Source organism: Sorex fumeus, unplaced genomic scaffold (genome assembly GCF_029834395.1).
Source record: "Sorex fumeus unplaced genomic scaffold, SorFum_2.1 ptg000003l, whole genome shotgun sequence".
Classification (NCBI taxonomy): Eukaryota; Metazoa; Chordata; class Mammalia; order Eulipotyphla; family Soricidae; genus Sorex; species Sorex fumeus.
In genome coordinates, this window is record NW_026606060.1 from 3,295,905 (window position 1) to 3,316,219 (window position 20,315).

At 45.6% G+C, this 20,315-nt stretch overlaps 1 protein-coding gene across 1 annotated transcript in view; it reads right to left on the minus strand.

The window, feature by feature from the left end:
- Positions 1 to 20,315, minus strand: part of PPP1R21 (protein phosphatase 1 regulatory subunit 21) — an 82,368-nt gene that overhangs the window by 4,865 nt on the left and 57,188 nt on the right. Inside the window, exons 16-21 of the mRNA XM_056114774.1 lie at positions 13,064 to 13,156; positions 10,580 to 10,819; positions 5,770 to 5,802; positions 4,373 to 4,489; positions 1,839 to 1,937; positions 232 to 360 (exon numbers count right to left, since the gene is read on the minus strand). Of these exons, the coding sequence (XP_055970749.1) occupies positions 232 to 360; positions 1,839 to 1,937; positions 4,373 to 4,489; positions 5,770 to 5,802; positions 10,580 to 10,819; positions 13,064 to 13,156 (711 nt within the window). The remainder of the gene's footprint in view (positions 1 to 231; positions 361 to 1,838; positions 1,938 to 4,372; positions 4,490 to 5,769; positions 5,803 to 10,579; positions 10,820 to 13,063; positions 13,157 to 20,315) is intronic.

Genomic DNA, 20,315 nt, shown 5'->3' on the forward strand with positions numbered 1-20,315 from the left:
TTGTGGAACAGATGGCAAGGAATATTAAGGGATATTAAGAAAAACCACTCAGGGACTAGAGAGGCAGCAGAGCAGGGAGGCCGCTTGCCTTGAACACTGCCGGGTGCAACCCCCGGCCCCCGCCAGGAGTGGCCCACGCCCCCTCCCACTCCAGAAATAGGAGCATCATCAATAAATCAATAGCACCGGAAGCCCCGAGGTGGGGCAGCAAAGCCCACTCTCCCAGCCAACCTTGCTGGCCAGCTTCAGTGTGTCGATCTCCTCCCGCTGCTTGGACAGCGTCTCGTTCATGCCACACAGGTGGTCGCTCATCATGCTCAGCTGGTCCTCGTAGCTTCTCTTGGTGGTCGTCAGCTCGTCCTGAACAGGAAAAGACGGGCACGCTGAGCGTTTTCATTCGTAAAACACCAAACCTGCTGCGGAACGCTTACTAGGAGACCGATGTGATCCATCGGAGTGAAGTTTAGTCATAAGCTAAGAGAACACACTCGGAAGAAATGGGAGAAGGTCTGCCTCGCCTGGGATCTCTTCAGGATTCCTGTGCAACAATGCGACAGCTCCCTGCCTCCACGTGATGGGTACAAGAGTCTAACACCACCCACAAAGCAAACACAGAGGACCCCCCCCGCACACACACACTCACACCGTGGGCTTACCCCACCTCGGAAGGGGTGTGGGGAAGAGGGCTGTCTCTGACAGAGAGGGCCCCAGAACTCAGGGCAGGAGTCTGTGGGGGAGACAGCAGCTGAAAGCCCTGGAGCTCTGGGCTTGACCCCAGGACCACATGGTTCCCTGAGCACAGAGCTTGGAGTGGCCCCTGAGCATGGCCCAGTACGGCCCCAAACTGGAAACAAAGAAAAATAAAGAAAAAAAACATTTAAAGAACGAGAGCAGGACCTGGGACAAAGCACTGTGCTTTCTTCCAGGCTCAGTCCCCCTCCCAGGGCCCTGCCGGGCTACGGCCAGGCCCCGGGCAAACCCACAGGTGACAGTGAGGAAGCAGGTGGGACTGCACTGAGGAGATTTTGTAAACTTGATAGTGGCTTTCTGCAGGTAAGGCTTCAATCCAAAGCTGGAGTGAGGATGGGTTGTGTTTGCAGCCTGACTTCTCAGGGGCCGTCCGTTTCATGAAACAGTGAAGGAACAAAATAGCAAAGACAGAACAAGCTACAGCCACTGCGGCTGGAGTCACGGGAACGAGGAAGGACAGGAAGGGCCCCAGGAAGTGCTGCTACAGAACCACTGAAATACAAGTCAGAGAAGTTGGGCCCAACATCAAGGTTGCCATCACCGAATTATGTATGTTTGTGGGCGGGGGGAAGAGTGCTCCTGAGCACTCTGGGGAAGGTAGGAGTGCTCCTGAGCATTGTGGGTGGCAGGAGTGCTCCCAAGCACTGGGGAGAGCAGAAGTGCTCCTAAGTGTTGGAGGGGGAAGCAGGAGTGTTCCCAAGAACAGTGGGGGTTAGGAGTGCTCCCGAGCACTGTGGGGTCCAGGGGCTCAACACTCACAGCTGCGAGGCATGCAAAGCCCCCCCCCCACCTACTCCGTCCAGGAGGTGACTTATAAATCAACAGAAATAAAGTGCTTACAAAAACATGTCTAAAGAGTCAAATGTCCTCACTTAAGAAGGAAAATAAAATCTTTTCTGCCCTAGAGCTCTCAATGAAAATCCACTTTAAACCTGCTCCAAGAGGGCTGGGACATGAGCTTTACATGCGGGCCCCAGGTCTGATCTCTGGGACGCTGAGCACTGCACCGGGAATAGCTCTGAGCTCACCAACCGCGCGTCCTCTCCGACTCTTAGCTAAAGGCTGTGCAAGGTCACCTGTGAACTCACCTGAAGTCTGCTGATGTTCTGACTGGCCACTTTCATCTCCTCTGTCAGTGCCTCTTTAGACTTCTCAGCAAGGGCGAGTCTTTTAGAGAGTGCTCGACACTGAGAACCAAAAACACACTGCGTCATCCAGAAGCATTCCCCAGGACCAAACTCATTCCCAGGGAGGTTACTAGGAAACAACCTCAGAGTCGAAAGTTCCTCTCCCCTCCCCCTTTCCTTCTTCCCCCCTCCCTTCCTTCTTCTACAAATACAGGCTTTGCACGATGCCTGAGAGAGAGAGAGAGAGAGAGAGAGAGAGAGAGAGAGAGAGAGAGAGAGAGTGTGTGTGTGTGTGTGTGTGTGTGTGTACGTGGGGGGTGGGGGTGAGGGGGGCTACACTCTTCATTTTAATAAGGGGAAACATCTGCTAACTCAAACTTAACAACTTTTTCCCTGGTCTAGCCTGACTTTTTTCTGGTAGATACAGAACATGAAAGTTTGTATTTTTTTTCTCTAGGAAATCATTAATACTCACATCAATGAGGATAAGAAAAGTGGTTATTTGTCCATTTTTTTTTTTTGGCCACACCCAGCAATGCTCAAGGGTTCCTCGTGGCTTTACACTCAAAAATCAATCCTAGGAGTGCTCTGGGGACCATGTGAGAACCAGGGATCGAACCTGGGTCAGCTGCATGCAAGGCAAGTACCTGCTGTTCTATCTTTCCAGCCCCAGGAAGTGGCTATTTCAAGTCCTCCACGGCTTCTGAGCACGTAACATCTAATGTGCAGTTTAGAGCCTTTATTAAAGACAACACTATGGAACAATAAAGTCCCACCATCTCACTACAGATGAGGCTCGACCCACATGGAAAAAAATGGGAGTGCAGGACTGTAAAGACCCCAGCTGCTCTATTTCTAGGTCCAACCAATTCTAAACTAGCCAGAGAAAAAATCAGAAAACTGCTATTTCCACTATCATGCAGAGGATCTACCACCTGAAGAGTCAGTAAGCTGTAGGCTCGCCATGAGACCCATAAGGAGATTCTGTCCAGAGACATTTGCATGTTGTGTCAACAAGAGTCTCAGGCTGGCCATGCCAGTAAACTCCCGAAAGGGCTCACCACTTCCTGTTTACAGAGGAGAAAGAATTAGGATGACTGGAAAACTCCTGTAGCACAAGTGCACACAAGACATTCACGAAGATAAGCAAATCTCTTGGGAATTAAACAGACTCCAAACTTTTTATTACTCATTTTATTCCTCACAAAATGTCAGTCAAGCCCAGACAAGCGAATCAACTCCCCTCTATCGAACAAGAATACACTGTGTGCTCAATAATGAACTCAAAGGCTAGGAAGAGAGAGTTCTGCAAGGCAAGAATCTCAGGAAGATAACCAAGCCTGGAGACAATGAGGTAATGAGGGATCCACTGTGAGTCACACGGCGTGGTGGGATGGCAGGTGCCACAGCCCACAGCGCTGAACACAGCTGCCAGACACAGTCACTAAGCTGTCACTGGAGCTGCTTTGGCAGCGAGGACACCATTCACTACAGTGGGGAGATGCAAGGGCCCTCCCCGCTCCAGCTGAGAGCTTCCCTCCAGCCTCTGGTCAGAGCCGGGGAAAGGAAGGCGCTTTCCTTTTCCAGTTGAACCATCTGAAGCATCACCATTCTCCTTCTGCCACTTCAAACTCGCCTTTGAGCATCACATTTCAGACCAGCGAGCTCACAGGGATTCTGGATGTTGAGCGGAACATTCCAACCAACGCGTTTCCTACTCTTTGAGATCTATACTTTCTTTCTCCGTTTCCATCCCTGTAGCCGATGGGCTGTGTAAAATTTTATGGATTATCTGTCATCGGTGTTTTTCTAATTCTTTTAAGAAAGTTATTTGATGGGGAAGAAAAAGATCTAACAAGAAGATCACATATCTTTTAAAGGCTGACAGATTACATTTTCTCACTTACAGAAATCCCCTCTATCTACAACAGCCATTTTGAAACTGGAACTTTTTTTTTCCCAAATAAGATATATTATGCTTTGAAACTTCCCTATATGATAATTCCTGTGTGTATCAACTTGTCTATCTCCCTCTAAAATAGTCAGTAATGATAATAATGCCCCATACATATGCAAACACAGAATTTTTTTTTCCTTTTTGGGTCACACCCAGCGATGCTCAGGGGTTTCTCCTGACTCTGCACTCAGGAATCACTCCTGGCGATGCTTGGGACCCTATGGGATGCCGGGGATCTAACCCAGGCAAACGCCATCCCCACTGTACTATCACTCTGGCCCCCATATGTGACCACAGAAAAGTTAGAACTCTCTCAGCTATCTTTCCATAACCTGGAAATTATAAATCAATCCTACTATTTGTGAAAATGAAGATGTCTGGTGTATATACTAACCAATCAATATGAACTCCAACCAAATACAAACAAATTCGTAGACAATGACTTTTTCGTTGAGGTTGACCAGCAGAAGACCAGGATGGTTCCCCAATTCCTGCAGTGCCCAGAGAAGCCCGCCGAGCTAAGGAGGTCTGTGCTCACCTCAGCATAGAAGTGCACGGACTTGCTGTCAGCCAGCTGCAGCTGCGAGGTGAGCTCCACGATCCTGGCCATGTAGTGATTCTTAATCAAGTCTTCCCGAGACTCCACATCTGGAACCTAAACAGAGCACACACACCGCCTCACTCAGTGTCATGAAGCAAAAAAACAACTCTGCACATCTGGAATCTAATTGGAAATCCTGATTTTTCTACTCTTCAAAGAAACTTCAGACAGGTTAGAAAATGTCTATTTCAGGAGCTGGAGAGATAGTACAGCGGGGAGGACATTTGCCTTGCATAGAGCTGACCCCAGTTCCATTCTCGGCATCCCATATGGTTTCCCATGCAACACCAGGAGCCATTCCTGAGCGCAGAGCCAGGAGTAACCCCAGAGTGTCGCTGGGTGTCCGCCACCCCCAATCAAATTAACTTCATCTAGTATCTTGGCTATCTATGGAGAAAGTTGTGGCTTTCAGAGAACAGACCAGCTCTGAAGCACGGAGAACCTGGCACTCTCCTCTACACAGCTTTCATCAGCCACAACCTGACTTCTAAGAAATCTCGATCTGTCCGATTCCTCTGCTAATGCCTTCAACTGCAAGAAGGCCAGGGAAGAGAGCCTATGTTGAAACTGCTGAAATTCAAACATTCTTTTTCCTCCCAATTTCAACAGAGCTCTAATGCTCTCAAACTTACTAACAAATAAATTTCTTATAATAAACAGTTTATGGCCGAGTCCTAGAGATCCTCCTAGTTACCCTAATGACCACACAGGATTGTGTTTACTTTTAAATACCCATGCAGAAAAACAAAAAGGCGGGGGGGGGGGGGGTGGAATATGCAGAAATGAGGGGATCAGCTAAATATAAAACCAATGAAAGGAGTCCAAGAATTTACCAGCCTACTTGGACTCTGCATGCCAGCTTACCACAGCAAGTGGTAAACTTGAAAGACTTCAATTGTCCTTTTAATAGTTATTTACAGTGAGTTACCTCTTTATTTTCAAAACTCCAACATGCACGCCTCCTGGACAAGGCAGAACCACCTAAGGCGGCTGGTCAGGCGAGAAGCCAGACTGCCCACCCCCCCCCCCCCCCGGGCCTTCGAGCCAGCGACGGCTGGGCTGGAACTGCGCCTTGTCAAACTGCCAACCAAAGTCGCTCAATGCAGCAATTACAAAAACAGACTATAATTTGTTGGTGACAATTTGAACAGAACCAGAAAGAAAAGCAAGATGGATGTACCAAGAAGGGGGGGTGGGGGGCTGGGCAACAGGGCCCAGATTTGCTGAGATCGTCAGAAAACGCCATTGGACAAAGCTGTGTTTTCCAGAACTTGTGGACAAACACTTGGCCAAGTGTTTACTAACAAACAACACGATGCCAAAGTACACATTACCTCATTGTCCGAAGTCCTGGTTAAAATCCCGATCTGGAAGAGAACATAAGCGGGAGGGGAGGGGAGGAAATCTTTAGAACAGACTGTTTCCATTTCCAACACAATCGTTTACAAATCTGCAGGATTTTCTCTGTGCAGTTCGTGCTGCTTTGGATGAGTGCTCTGGTCAGCAGTGCTCAGGGCGGCTTTAAACTGTTTCTTTGGTTTCTGGGTCATACTGGTAATGCTGGTTGTACTTGCTGTGTAGTGCTCAGGAGTTGCTTTTAGCAGTACTCGGGGACCATGCAGCACTGGGGGCCACCCCTGGGGTCTCCACATGCACTGGGGCTTTGTATTTTCCATGACCGCTGGGTTATTTGGTTTTCTTGTTTTCTTTTACTGTAGGATTTATTTATTTATTTATTTATTTATTTATTGGCACCAGCGATGCTCAGGGGCTACTCCTGGCTCTGCACTCAGGAATCACTCCTGGCAGTGCTCAGGGAACCATATGAGATGCCAGGGATCGACCCCAGGTCTGTCGCATGCAAGGCAAATGCCCTACCCGCTGTACTACTGCTCCAGCCCCCTATAGGTTTAAAAAAAACAAAACTGGATATTTACTAGCTTTTGTCTTTATAAAGATTATTTATTTTAAAACATTATTATAACACTGTAATCATCAAATCGCTCATAATACACCGAATGTTTCAGGTATTCAATGTTCCAAGCCCAATCCCATCGCTGTGTGACCTTCCCTCCACCAATGGTGCTCTGTTCCCACCCGCTACTCAGTCTGCGCCCTAACTTCCCACTGTTTGTCACAACACACAGGAAAATGAAGTGCTGGAAACTTAGATGAGTGAGTCAGCCTGTGACCACACTCAGGTCTCACTCTAGCGCTGCTGAAGCCGCTGTCTGGGGCAGGCTGGGCTGGTGACAGGGGTTGAGCTTCTTTCTTTAAAATCTAGATTTACTACATTTTTTTTCACAATCAAGATTTACTAGAGAATTTCTTACATGATTCTTTTTTGCTCCCAATTATTTCTTTCCCTTCTAGTCTTTGAATACCAGAGGGCTGGCTCTGAGAGAGGAGCTGTTCGGGCAGACCCTGTGCTGAGTCAGCATTTCCTCGCTTGGAATGTGGTTGGCGGGGAGGGGGGCGGAGCTCTGGCCCTGCATGTGCGAGACACTGGATTCATCGACCAGTACAGCAAAAAGGAAATAGAAATTCATTGTCTATTTCTGAGTTTGGGGCCACACCTAGTGATGTTCAGGGCTGACTCCTGGCTCGGCACTCAGGAATCACTCCTGGTGGCACTCAGGGGACCACAGGGATGCGGGGATTGAACCTAGGTATGCCATGTGCAAAACAAGTGCCTTAGCCACTGTACTATTTCTCCAACCCCCAAAGAAACAGAAATGTAAACAGGTCCAAGGAAGAGCCAAAGAGCCATGGTGGGCATGCATGCGGGGGGGAGGGGGGAAGCCCATGCAGGCCCCCCACCAGTACCAAACTTGGGAGGAGCGCCGAATACAAAGAAAATAACACCCCAAAAACCCGAAAGAAACTCCAAAACCCAGAAAGATACTATGTCAGTCTCTCCCACTGAAACCAATAAATTGTAAGGGAGAGAGGAAGGGCAACAGCTGACTCATCATTCCCCGTTTCCAAAGGATTGGCCAGGAAAGGGCACAGAGGTTTGGAGTGACTCGGGGCAAATCAACAACGCCTGGAAGCTCAGATGGAGACAGGAGATATACGGTTCTGTTTGATTTTTATGGAGGGGGGTCGTGAGAGGGGGCGGTTGCTGGAGAGTGAACCCAGGCTCTCACAACGAGACGGTTCATTCAGATTTAAATACCCATGAGCCACATCCCCAGTCCCAGAAATACATTCCTGACAGACTATCAGAAATGACACCAGGTTTAAATTTAGTGACTGATTTCAGATTTGTATTGGTGAATAAAGAAAATGTGGCCTTGGACCAAGTGTTTTAGAGCATGGATGTCAGGTTATTGTTCAAGATGGAAGGGTGGCTGCTGAGTATCCTAAGTCCAGTTCAGTGCATCCCGTGAGTCAGAGCGCGTGCCCGTGGACGGTATTCTCGGGTTCTGAAGGCTGCCCCTGGAGCCGAAACAACACGCAGTCTTGTCAACTGAGCATTCCCTAATCCACATCTTGACTACCTAGCTATAAAAGGATCTTTTAAAATGATTTTTTTGGTATTTGAGCCCTACCCTAGTGGTACACAAGAGCTGTTCCTAGCATGGTACTCTGGACAACTCGGGGCAGTTCTCGGGGGGACCATATGTGGTGGTCCTGGGGACTGAACCCGGGTCTCTTGCATGCAAAGTTTGTGCTCAAGTCCACTGAGCATTCTCTTTGGCCCTTGTCTTCTTCTTTTGTATTTTTATTATTTTTTAAGTTTTTTTTTTTTTTTTTTGTGGATCACACCTGGCGATGCTCAGGGGTTGCTCCTGGCTCTGCGCTCAGGAATTACTCCTGGCAGTGCTTGGGGGACCATATGGGATGCCGGGGATCAAACCCGGGTCAGCCGCGTGCAAGGCAAACATCCTACCTGCTGTGCTATCGCTCCGGCCCTTCTTTTTTTATTTTTTTCTTTGGAGCGATAGCACAGTGGTAGGGCGTTCGCCTTACAAGCGGCCAACATGGCCAACCGGAGTTCGATTCCTCCGCCCCTCTCAGAGAGCCCGGCAAGCTACCGAGAGTATTCGATATGCCAGACACAGTAACAACAAAAGTCTCCAATGGAGACGTTACTGGGCCCGCTCGAGCAAATCGACGATCAACGGGAGGGCCTTTACCTTTACCTTTACCTCTTTGGCCACATCTAGTGTTGCTCATGGCTTACTTCTGGCTCCTGGTTCAGAAGTCAGTCCTGGCAGTGCTCACGGACACTAGGATCGAACCCAGGCTGGCCGCATGCAAGGCAAACGCCCTACCCACTGTATTAACACTCTGGCCCTTGGCCCTTGTCTTTTGTTTTTAAAAAACAAAAAACAATAAAAGTAGAGCCACAATTTCCTATACACTGGAGCAAAGTAACAATCTCTGTTAAAAATGTTGTTAGTAACAGGCCAATCATTTTCACTTCCTACATTCCAAATATGATGACTTTTGGCATTTATTCTGCTTCCCTCCCTGGCTCTGTCACTCCGGGCTGGTTTGAGAACGTGATAAAGGCATAGGGTCCTTGCTGAAAGGGGCTGTGTGGAAACGAAAGGGAAGCCTTAATATATGAAAGTTCAACATCTTCTCATCAGCTGCCAATAAGAATATAAACTCATCTGATCCTCTTAGAAAATAATTTGTAAATAAAAAATAAGGCTACTGAAAATGAAACATGCATGCATTTTTTGGGGGGGGGGGGTGGGAGCCGGGGATTTGGCAGTGCGTGGGGACCAGTCCTGGTTCTTGGGCACAGGGGTCCACTCCCTGCAGTACTGGAGGTCCAGGCCATGCCAGGGACTGAACTGGGGTTGGCCATGTGTAAGGTGGGTACAATAGTCTCTGCACTATCTCTGTCCCCCTCCACACCAAATTCATGCTTTCTGACCCAACAGTGCTTTTTTGGGGGGAGGGGAAGCTTGAAGCCACGCCCAGCAGCCATCAGGAGCTGATCGGGCCCTGCCAGGCCCAGGGGACCCTGGCATACTGCTACGCGTTACTCTGAGCTTCTCCATTCTTGAGGCTGCTGCTCTCTCTCATAGCGACTAGCATGTGCCTGGGTGTTCCAAGCAAGGGGCTACGTTCATTCGTCAGGGAGTGTGGCCTCCCAGAAGGCATTCAGGAGGCTAGGGGCCCACCAGCAGTTCTTGGCCCAGCATGCCAGAGACCACCTGGGCCACCTTGGCAGCAGGGCCCAGGACATCGCCAGTGATGCTCAGGGCACTGTGTGCTGGACCTTCCCTGCTGGACTGTCTCCCCGTCCAGTACTAAGCATGCAGGGACTAGAGAACATTCCGCAGTGCTACAGTCAGAGGCGAGAAGTTTCCATCTTCCATTTAACTTTCCATCCAAATACTCTCATCAAAGTGATCTGGTGATGTGTAAGATGGGTTTCCTTTAAAAGGGTCACGGACTTGCTTCAAAGACCGAGAAGCTGCTCGCTCTCTGGCACAAAAAAGTTCCTCAGGAAACGCTTGTGCAAATAACAGTCTCTGAGATGCATTTTCCAACTATGTGGGGCATTTTTCTCTCCTAACTTTTTTTATTTGAATATATATATATATATATATACATATATATATATATATATCTTCTCTCTCTCTTCCCTCTCCTCCTCCTCTTTCTTTTCCCTGCCCCCCCTCCCCGCTCCCAAGAGGGCAGAAGAGCATAGTAATGAGAACATTTTTCTACAAATCCTTTTGAATCCTGTCACTAGTATAGAGTTGTTTCTTGAACTTTCTAGATCACTGCATATATGCAAGGAATGTACAGTGGCAAGCCAGTCTTTCACACTTCCTGGCAAGCAGTCAGCCCGATGGGTTTCTGAACTACACGTATGTCACGAGCCTTTGAATGCTCTAGACATCACCCGTGTACCTGGTCACCAACCACATTGGAGGCATTTCTTCAGAGCAAGAAACAGCCTTGTGTTACAAACATCTCTTAGGAAAACAATCATCTTTCACTTGACTTAGAGTTTCTTCCCAGGAAGACGGTCCTCATCCTGGGGAAGTGTCATGTCAAGCCAAAGGAGCTTACTGGAATTTCTTTTTTACAGAGGTCTCTGTTTCCCGACCTGCTCTGCACAGAGTCCCCGGGTCACTCAGGTGACAGGCCCAGGGTGAAAGAGACACTTACCAGGCTGGTGCTGGGACCGAGCTCTGCTGCAGACTTCATGGAGGCCTCCTGGCCTGCAGGGGGCACTGCGGTGCCGTTCTCCTGAGCCGGCCCAGCCACTTGCCCGCCACTTGTACTCTTCAGCTTATCAGCAATTCGCTGGTTTTCTTTCTCTAGTTTGATTTTGGCTAATTGTGCTTCTAACATCCAATGTTCCTTTTCCTGCTCCAGCTTAGAAATCTTCTCCAAACTCTGCTGAACCTTGAAAAGTCAGAAGAAATTCTGTACCTCTGAGAATGATACTAACAAAACTGTCACCCCGTCCTCCTCCTACCTGCTCCCTCAAAAAAAAAAAATTACAGAACACAAACAAAAACTGCCTCACAGAGTTGCGGAAAGACCGAAAAAACCTTCAGTCTGGACTGGGAAATATACGGTATACACAAAGCAGGAGCACAATCTGTGGTGCGGGTGTGCTTTGTAGGGAAAGAGCTCACACAAGAATCCCAGTGACCATGAGTTTCTACAAGCATGGCTCTGGTATGCGGGCACCAGGACCATTTTCCGAACCACATGGCCGCGTAAGACATTTCCTGATATGCGAAGTGATCAATGGAAAGTAAATGATCTAGTCTTTTTCCCTGAAAAACAGGTTTGAATGGTGCTGGGAAAATCTGAGCAAGATATAATGCCCAACCAAAATGCATCTGAACTGTGCATTTAACTATGGCGCTATGCTGCCCTGGGAGGGGAAGGGTGTATATTCCTCCGCCTGTCCCCCCTTGCGGCAGCAGCACGGTGGCCTGCATCTTTTAGAGCCTAAAGAACAGTCAGATATGAGACTGCATTGATGAGGCATGAGGGACCTCGTGGGATGGGGGGTAGACTTGGCCCTGCTCCCCGCCATGACAATGCTCTGGGTTGCCAGCCTCACATGCCTCCTCCGGCTTCTGAATGACCATGATCCCAGAGGCACTCAAACCAATCTCAGAACCCAGGGGCTTTTGGCAGTAATCCCTCTAGGTTTATTACTAAAATATCAAAAATCCAAATTCGCATGGCCACTATTGTGGCCACATGACATCAATTGCTCTTCATAATCAGCAACAGAAAACAAATTATCTAATGATGCCCTTTTGCAGGTCTGAATGTTGGGGAAAAATCCAAATAATAATGTTGGGCTTTTGTCATAATATTGAATGTGATCAACATAGAGAGAGACAGTAAAGTGGAAATCTGCCACATAGGCGCGGGGGGGGGGGGGGAGTGGGGGAAGAGGGGCATACTGGGGTTCTTGGTGGTGGAAAATGTGCACTGATGAAGGGACGGGTGTTTGATCATTGTATGACCGACCTAGACTTGAACTGAAAGGCTTTATGACTGTTCTCATGGTGATTCAATAAATAAATTAAAAAAAAATTAACTACAGGGGCCAGAGTGACAGCACAGTAGGGATGGCACTTGTCTTGCACGTGGCCGACCTGGTTCAATTTCCAGCATCTCCTAATGTCCCCTGAGCAACATCAGGAATGTTCCCTGAGTGCAGAGCCAGGAGTAACCCCTGAGCTTTGCCAGGTGTAGCCCAAAAACCAAAAAAAAAAAAAAAAAAAGAAACTACAATACATCAAAATACTACTTATTATTATAAGGTATTACTAAGAGAAAAAAACGCATAGCCACCAAATTTAATATCTCAGCAAAGCACATATTCAATAAAGCTACTATCACCAAAATAATTTTCACACACCAGCATGCGAAAGAGAGAGAACGCAACAGAGAAAGAGGAGAAAAATCAAAACTTTACAAAGGTGCTCAATGTCACAGTGAAGGGTAAGAAGTTTAAAGAAACCATCCAAATGGAACTGCTGTGGCCAAAGCGTGTCAAGATTATTTCCATTTAAAAGTTAATATTCTAACTCCAGCTACAATTCCAGTTTTAAGATTATTTCCACAGCAGTTATACTATGAACTCAATGAAGATGACTTGTTTAGACAATCGACAAATGTTTTTCCCTTTTTGCTTTCGGGCCACACCTGGCGAGACTCAGAGACTTCTACTCCTGGCGCTGGCTCAGGGATGGCTCGGAAAATACTCAGGCAACTATGTGGTACCAGAAACGGAAGCCAAGCACCGTGCATGCACCAGCGGGGTGCATACATCACTGGGCTGTATCTGGCACCAGGTAATTTTCTTTCTTTTTTTTAGCCTTTTAGGTCACACTCAGCAATGTCAGGGGTTAACTCCTGGCTCTGCACTCAGGAATTACTCTTGGCGGCGCTGGGAATTAAACTCAAATCAGCCATATGCAAGGCAAACCCCCTACCCGCTGTACTATCGCTCCAGTCCCATAATTTTCAATTAATTATGTCTATGATGCTTTTAGGCACACTTCAGCTAATTTAAGCTCTTCACTTACAATACCTTTGAAATCCCTGTTAAAAGTATTCTCCAGGGAATTTAACGCCTCCCATGTAAGCAAGCACAAGGCTTTCCAGGTGCCCTACCTGCTGTGCCAAGCCCTCCCGGCTTTCTGTGGAGCTGAGCAGTACCCGGCGATTCGCCAGCGCTTCTTCATAAGACACAGACTCCATGAGGGGCTGCGGAAAAAAAAAAAAGGTAAAGGTAAAGGCCCTCCCGTTGTTTGTCAATTTGCTCGAGCGGGCCCAGTAACGTCTCCATTGGAGACTTTGTTGTTACTGTGTCTGGCATATCGAATACTCTCGGTAGCTTGCCGGGCTCTCCGAGAGGGGCAGAGGAATCGAACTCGGGTCGGACATGTGGGCTGCGTGCAAGACAAACGCCCTACCGCTGTGCTATCGCTCCAGGGGAAAAGTCACCTCCTGAGCCCACACACACAAATAAGGAAGCGAAAAAGGGTGGTAAGTTTAGACATACCCAAGAGAGAGCATTCCCTTCAATACATGTGAAAAGGTTTATTCTTTTCCCAAAAAAAATAATGAATGATCACTTGCCATGCCAGTTATAACCTACACTAAAATTGTTTTCATTTTGCATCGAAGAATGATAGGGACAGGCTAGCAAATCTAGAATAGACAAAAGGCAAAATAGATAAAAATGTATTATGTGACAAATATTACAATGACATGATAAATGGCAAGGACAACTGCCTAATGACATAGAAAAATAAAATTTAGATTCTCATTTAAATTTCAGTTTCACACTCTTTTATCAGAAATTCAAGATACATTGAAATCTCAATCAACACTGGTAAAGGGCTAGGTATTGAAACACTGTATGGCTGAAAACCAATCATGAACAACCTTGTAATTTCACGGTCGCTAAATTTTAAAAAATTATTTAAAAAATCTCAATTTAAAGTTAATACCACAGATAGTGAAAAAAAGGTGAGCATTTTGCTTAAAGTAACATTATACTAGAATATTTACTGTATGTTTAATGCCTATGTATTCAACATTAGCTCACCACTAAATGCCCAATTTCATCTTTTACCATACAAATGACCCCTTGCACCCAATTTACTCACATTCCTTTAAGTAATATTTCTATAATCTTAGAAACCTGACTCAGAAACACACACACACACACATGTTTTGATATTAAAATAAAAATTTCAATTTTGAAAAAACATCACAGCAAACCAGGTGTGTGTTAAGGGGAAGACTTCCAACAGATGCATAATTAAATCCTTTATCTATCGGGAGCTCTTCCAAACTTAATTAGGAACTTTTTTTCTGGCCACACCTGCTACGCTCAAGGCTTACTCTTGGCTGTGTGCTCAGAAATCACTCCTGGCGATGCAGTGCTTAGGAAGCACATGGGGTGCCAGAGATGGAGCCTCCTTGGCCGTGTGCCAGGAACGCATTCCACTGGACTAGCTACCCAGCCCCAAACAATTGGGGATTTGTTTGTTAGGTCTTAATTTTTTTTTTTTTTGCCATGCCCCACAGTGCTCAGGGGTTACTCCTGGCTCTGTACTCCTAATGGTGCCCAGGGGACCATATGGGATGCTATGGATCAAACCCGGGTTGGCTGCGTGCAAGGCAAGCGCCCCCTACCTGCCGTCCCATCTCACCGGCCTCAAAGGACTCCTTCTCTTTAAGGTCCAAGTCTCTTCCTGCTTAACTATTTTTTATTACTTATTACTTTTTAATCAGCTGAAAAATGAAGAGTGTGTACAAGATTATTACCTGATGTTCTGGAACGGCTAAAGAGAACTGAACTATCCATGACTTAAGACATTGTTCCTGTGGCTGGAGATACAGTGCAGTGATGCTGCCCAGGCATGTACCTGACCTGGGCTCAACCCCCAAGCACTGCCAGGAGTGATCCCAGAGCAGAGAGCCACAAGGAAGCCCTGAGCACTGCCAGGTGTGGCCCAACACACCAAAGGAAAACCAACCGCCATATTCTTAATAACCACCCTCCCCTTATCCCCTCCCCTCTTCCTCTCCTCCATTAACCTTTAGTTATGCTGATGTATTGGTTACCTATTCACTGGTTTCTCCTTATTTTGTTGTCTATTTATTAATGAAATCATCTAATACTTGCCTTTTTCCTTATGACATTCACTTTGTATAATCCCCTTAAGCTCCTCCCATTAATATGCAAATGAAAAATTCTTCTAGTATGTATTTTTTCAAAATAAGTAAAATTTTATTTTTTAAATGAAACACCGTGAGACAGTTACAGACTTACAAACTTACATGAGTTTCAGTCACACAATGATTGAGTACCCATCTCTCCACCAGTGCCCATTCTCCACCACCAATGTTCCCAGTATCACTCCCACCCTCCCTCCCCCCCAAGCCCCCCGCCTCTGTGGCAGTCGCATTCTCCTTTACTCTCTCTCTCTCCTTTTGGGTGTTATGGTGTGCAATACAGGCCATCACATTTGATCCATAGTCTACTTTCAGCATGCATCTCCCATCCTGAGTGAGTCCTCCAAGCATTATTTACTTGGTGGTCCCTTTTCTATCCCAGCTGCCTTTTCCCTCAGCACATGAGGCCAGCTTCCAAGTCGTGGAGTGATACTTTTGGCTCTTAACTCTATTATTCTTGGGTGTTAATCTACCATTCTGTTACTTTACATTCCACAAATGAGTGCAGTCATTCTATGTGGGTCCCTCTCTTTCCGACTCATTTCACTTAGCATGATACTCTCTTCTTTTTAAAAAATTTTCTTCTTTTTTGAAAAAACAGCTGAATAGTATTCTTCTACATCTACTACATCGTCTATAGCCAATCACCTGTGGACAGGCTTTCATATTCTAGCTGTGATGATAACGCTGCACTGAACAGCGACATGGATTAAACATCTCCATGTTGATGTCTTCATGGTCTTTAGACTATAGATACCCGAAAGTGGGGTCCATCATAGGAGAGCTCTCTTGGCTTCCTAAGGAAGCTCCGTACTGAAATGCTTGCACCAAATTCCATTCCTCCCAACAATGCGTGCGGGTTCTTTTCTCTTCACACCTTCTCTAACATCACTGCTGCTTTTGACAGGGAAGCCATTCTCATGGGTGTGAGGTGGCTTCTCATTTGTAGTCTTATTTGCATTTCCCTAATAATCAGTGGACTGATGAGCATTTTTCATATGCCTTTTTCAAATCTTCTTTCCACTGGGGAAGGAATGTTCAAGGTTTACTCCTGGCCGTACACAGGGGACCATATTTGGTACCAGGCATCAAAATATGGTCAAGTGCATATACAATATGAGCCTTAACTACTGAATTATCTCTCTGGCCCTTCTGCCAATTTCCAACTGGGGTTCTTTGTTGTGTTCACTGTTCATATGCCTTGAAATAATAACTCACTATTACAATGGACCGGGGATACGGCATGATAGTAGAACACAGACTGCTTAAGTGCAAGTTCAATTACTGGACTACGAAAACAACCAACCAATAACCCCTAACAAACAATGATGCATAAATATTTTCTCCCATTCAGCAGCTGTCTTTTCATCCCATTAATATTTTATTTTGTTAGACAAAAGCTTTCTAATTGAATGTAGCCTCAACTATTTAAACTTGCATCTTCCTTGCTGTGGGGGTAGGCCCAAAGACATCTATGGGTGAGGAGAGAAATAATGGGGACTCAGAATAAACTCAAGATTTACTTGTTTTCAATTTAAAACCGACTATAAGCTTAGAAGTCTAGTGTACACCTCATGGTAATCTAAAAATCTTAGAAAAAAACAAATGAAACCTGGTGACTAAATAAGATATAGATCAAAAGACAAGAGAAGAATATAAAATAAGCTCAAAACCAAAAAGAAATACTGCAATAACAACCAGAATACACACATAGAAAATGGTAATGGGGGCTGGAGCGGATAGGGCGTTTGCCTTGCACATGGCCGAACCGGGTTCAATTCCCAGCATCCCATATGGTCCCCTGAGCACCACCAGGGGTAACTCCTGAGTGCAGAGCCAGAAGTAACCCCTGTGCATTGCCAGGTGTGACCCAAAAAGCAAAAAAAAAAAAAAAAAAAAAAAAAAAGTAGTTCCTTTACATCAATAATTTCACTAGATGTCAACGGCTTCCATCTCAAAACTTTGTATCTTAACTCCCTAATGTCCCTATCATAACTTTGAGCATTAGGATTTAAGATATACACTGGCAGGAGATACCCCTAACTACATTTAACAGTCTCACATGTTACTTATTACCCTATCTTAGAGCTAGTCTAGATTTTTTGTTAAGCTGGTTATTCTTTTCAGCCTCTAAATTGAATGGCATAGCTCACCACTGTCCAATTTTTCTTATTATGTCATTTCCAACTTTTACTATCTTTACATGGCTATCTCTAACATTGTTTAAGTATTTTTTTTTAATCAATAAAACTCAGGTCTCATGCAGGCAAGGTAGGAGTCTCACCTCTGAGCCACATCCCAGGTCCTACTGATAAATATTTTACTTCTACAAGAGTTCTTATTTTGGCAGGTGAGTTGTTTCAAAATATATTTTAGCTTTGCAACACAGTATGCTGATTGCTAAGGTAGCCCTGTCTTAGGTGACATATTCATCTTCAGATATGCCTAAACTATGCATTCTAGGACTCTCCATACTGATTTTCACAGGTGTTCTAGTGAGAGTGAAGAACATTTGTTTATCTTTTCTCTTGTTTATCTTTTCCGTTAGTGGTGTGTGAGATGGGAAGTTCAGCTTGTTCATTGCTCCGCTCAGGTGTTAGAAGGCTAGTGAACCGTTATTTCTTTGAACTAGTTAGTTATTCCAAAATCGGAGGTATACTCCGTTCCACTCTAAACTTTCCACTCCAATGGTTACTTCTATAATTCTCCTTGGAACTGGTCCACAAATGTTGCTCAATTTTGGATGCTGTTTATTAGCTGCATACCATTTAAGAATAACAACAGCTGTTTTGATGAACTGAAGTATTTTTAAATGAGCAGTTAAATTCACTGGATCGGCTTACCAATAAAAAGGCAGAGTGGCAAGATGGGTCAGAAAAAGAAAAACGCCAGGCTTCTGCTATCTATAAGAGATCCACTTGATAAACATACAATTAGCAAACTGTGTTGCAAAATTAAAATACATTTTGAAATAACTCACCTACCAAGGTAAGGCTCAAATCAAAAGGTTAAAAACAATCAAGAGGCTATAGTGATAGCACAGCGGGGTAGGGCATTTGCCTTGCACGAGGCCAACCTGAGTTCAGTTCCCAGCATCCCATATGCTCCCCTGAGCACCGCCAGAGTAATCCCTGAGTGCGAGTCAGGAATAATCTTGGGTGTGACCCAGAAGGAAAGAAAAAAAAAACAATCAAACAAGCAAATGGTTGCCAAAATAAGGCAGGGAGGTACGTACTATTATCATGCTATGTTATATAAAATAATTGTGCACCTAAGAAAAGTAGTAAGAGACAGAGATGGGCATTGATATGACTGAGGGCTTCATCTACCCAAAGGACTTAATATTCATGAACAGACATGCACCAAAGGAGCATCAAAATAAACAATCATCAGACCAGACGAAAACCTTTAGGAGCAACATGAGAACATGAGCGGGAGGGAGCTCAAACACCCCTTTCTCATCTCTTATCTCATCAATGCACACAGAACCACGCAACAGCAATACAGAAATGCAACCTCACAGGAAGGGGCCCACAGGGCTCTCCATCCTCCCAAAGCTCATTCCATGTTCTTCTCAAGTGCACAGGGAAGGTCCTCCAGGACAGACCACATGAGGGAACACAAAACAAACACAAGGGGCTGGAGCAATAGTACAGCAGGTAGGGGGTTTGCTTTGTACGTGGCCCACCCACGTTTTATTACCAGCATCCCATATGGTTCCCCGAGCACCAGGAGTGATTCCTAAGCGCAAAACCAGGTGTAACCCCTGTGCATTGCTGGGTGTGACCCAAAAAGCAAAAAAAAAAAAAACAAACAAACAAACAAACACAAGAGTTTCATGAAGATAAAAATCGCATCAAGGATTTCACTGAATGGCAGTGCTATCAAAGAAATTAGTGATTAACAGAAAGCTGGAAAGCCTCCTATACATAGATTTACCCTGTTGAATGATTCTTGAGTCAATGAGTAGACTAAAGAATAAACCTTTCTTTCCTTCTTTCTTTTTCTTTTTTTTTTAACTCTGGGAACAAATGTGAGTGAGGAATGAGCTACGGGAACATGAGGACTGGGAAAACAGTACTCCCAGGAAGTCACAGAGGATCATCCTTGTCTGGTCACCACATGTGTGAGGTTCTAGTGATTTGCTTATGTGGCTGAATTCTAATTTTACAGCACTGAGATCAGAAAAAAATATGCTATGATTTTAATCATAAGTTTATAGAATGCTTGTTTCATTCTCCAGCATATGGTCTAACTTTGAAAAAGTTCCATGTGCACTCTGAAAAAAAGATTAAAATTTCACGGTTGGAAATTACATGTGCTATAGATGACTCTTTTAAACTCATTTGTTCTAGTTTGTCACTTAAGGCCACTATTTCCTTATTTATTCTATTTAGTTTGTCTTTAGATGCAAATGGGTCATAAAATCCTTATTGCACCCATGGCTTAGTTTGGTATATATCTATCAACGCTTAAATTCTTCTTGTATTAACCTCTTGATACTTAGATGTATCACTATATTGTATTATTTCATTACCTTTTTAATTTGGAGTTTTGGGGACATTTGGGCCACACCTAACGATGCTCAGGAGCTCCTCCTGGCTCGAGGCAAGGGGTTGCTCCCAGCTGTGCTCAGGAGAACATGCAAACATGGATCTCCCAAATGCCAAGCACACACTCAGCCACGGAGCTCTCTTTAGTCCTCATTAACTTGGCAGGGGGCGGGGAGGCACTTCCACTGATGCCACTGGAGCACATGGTGCCAAGCGCTCAACTGCGGTCAGCTGCATGCAAAGAAAGGCCTCAAGCCCTTTACTGCCCTTTCGTACCAGTGTTACCTGACGGAAGTATAACTGTACTTCCTTTTCAAATACTGTTCAATAGGGCTGGAGCGATAGCACAGCGGTAGGGCGTTCGCCTTACAAGTGGCCAACATGGCCGACCTGAGTTCGATTCCTCCGCCCCTCTCGGAGAGCCCGGCAAGCTACCGAGAGTATTTGATATGCCAGACACAGTAACAACAAAGTCTCCAATGGAGACGTTACTGGGCCCGCTCGAGCAAATCGATGATCAACGGGAGGGCCTTTACCTTACCTTTACCTTTAGCAAAAATATTACTGTTTGATATTCACTGCGCTGTTACACTCCACCCACCAGTGAGTGCCAAGACCCCTCT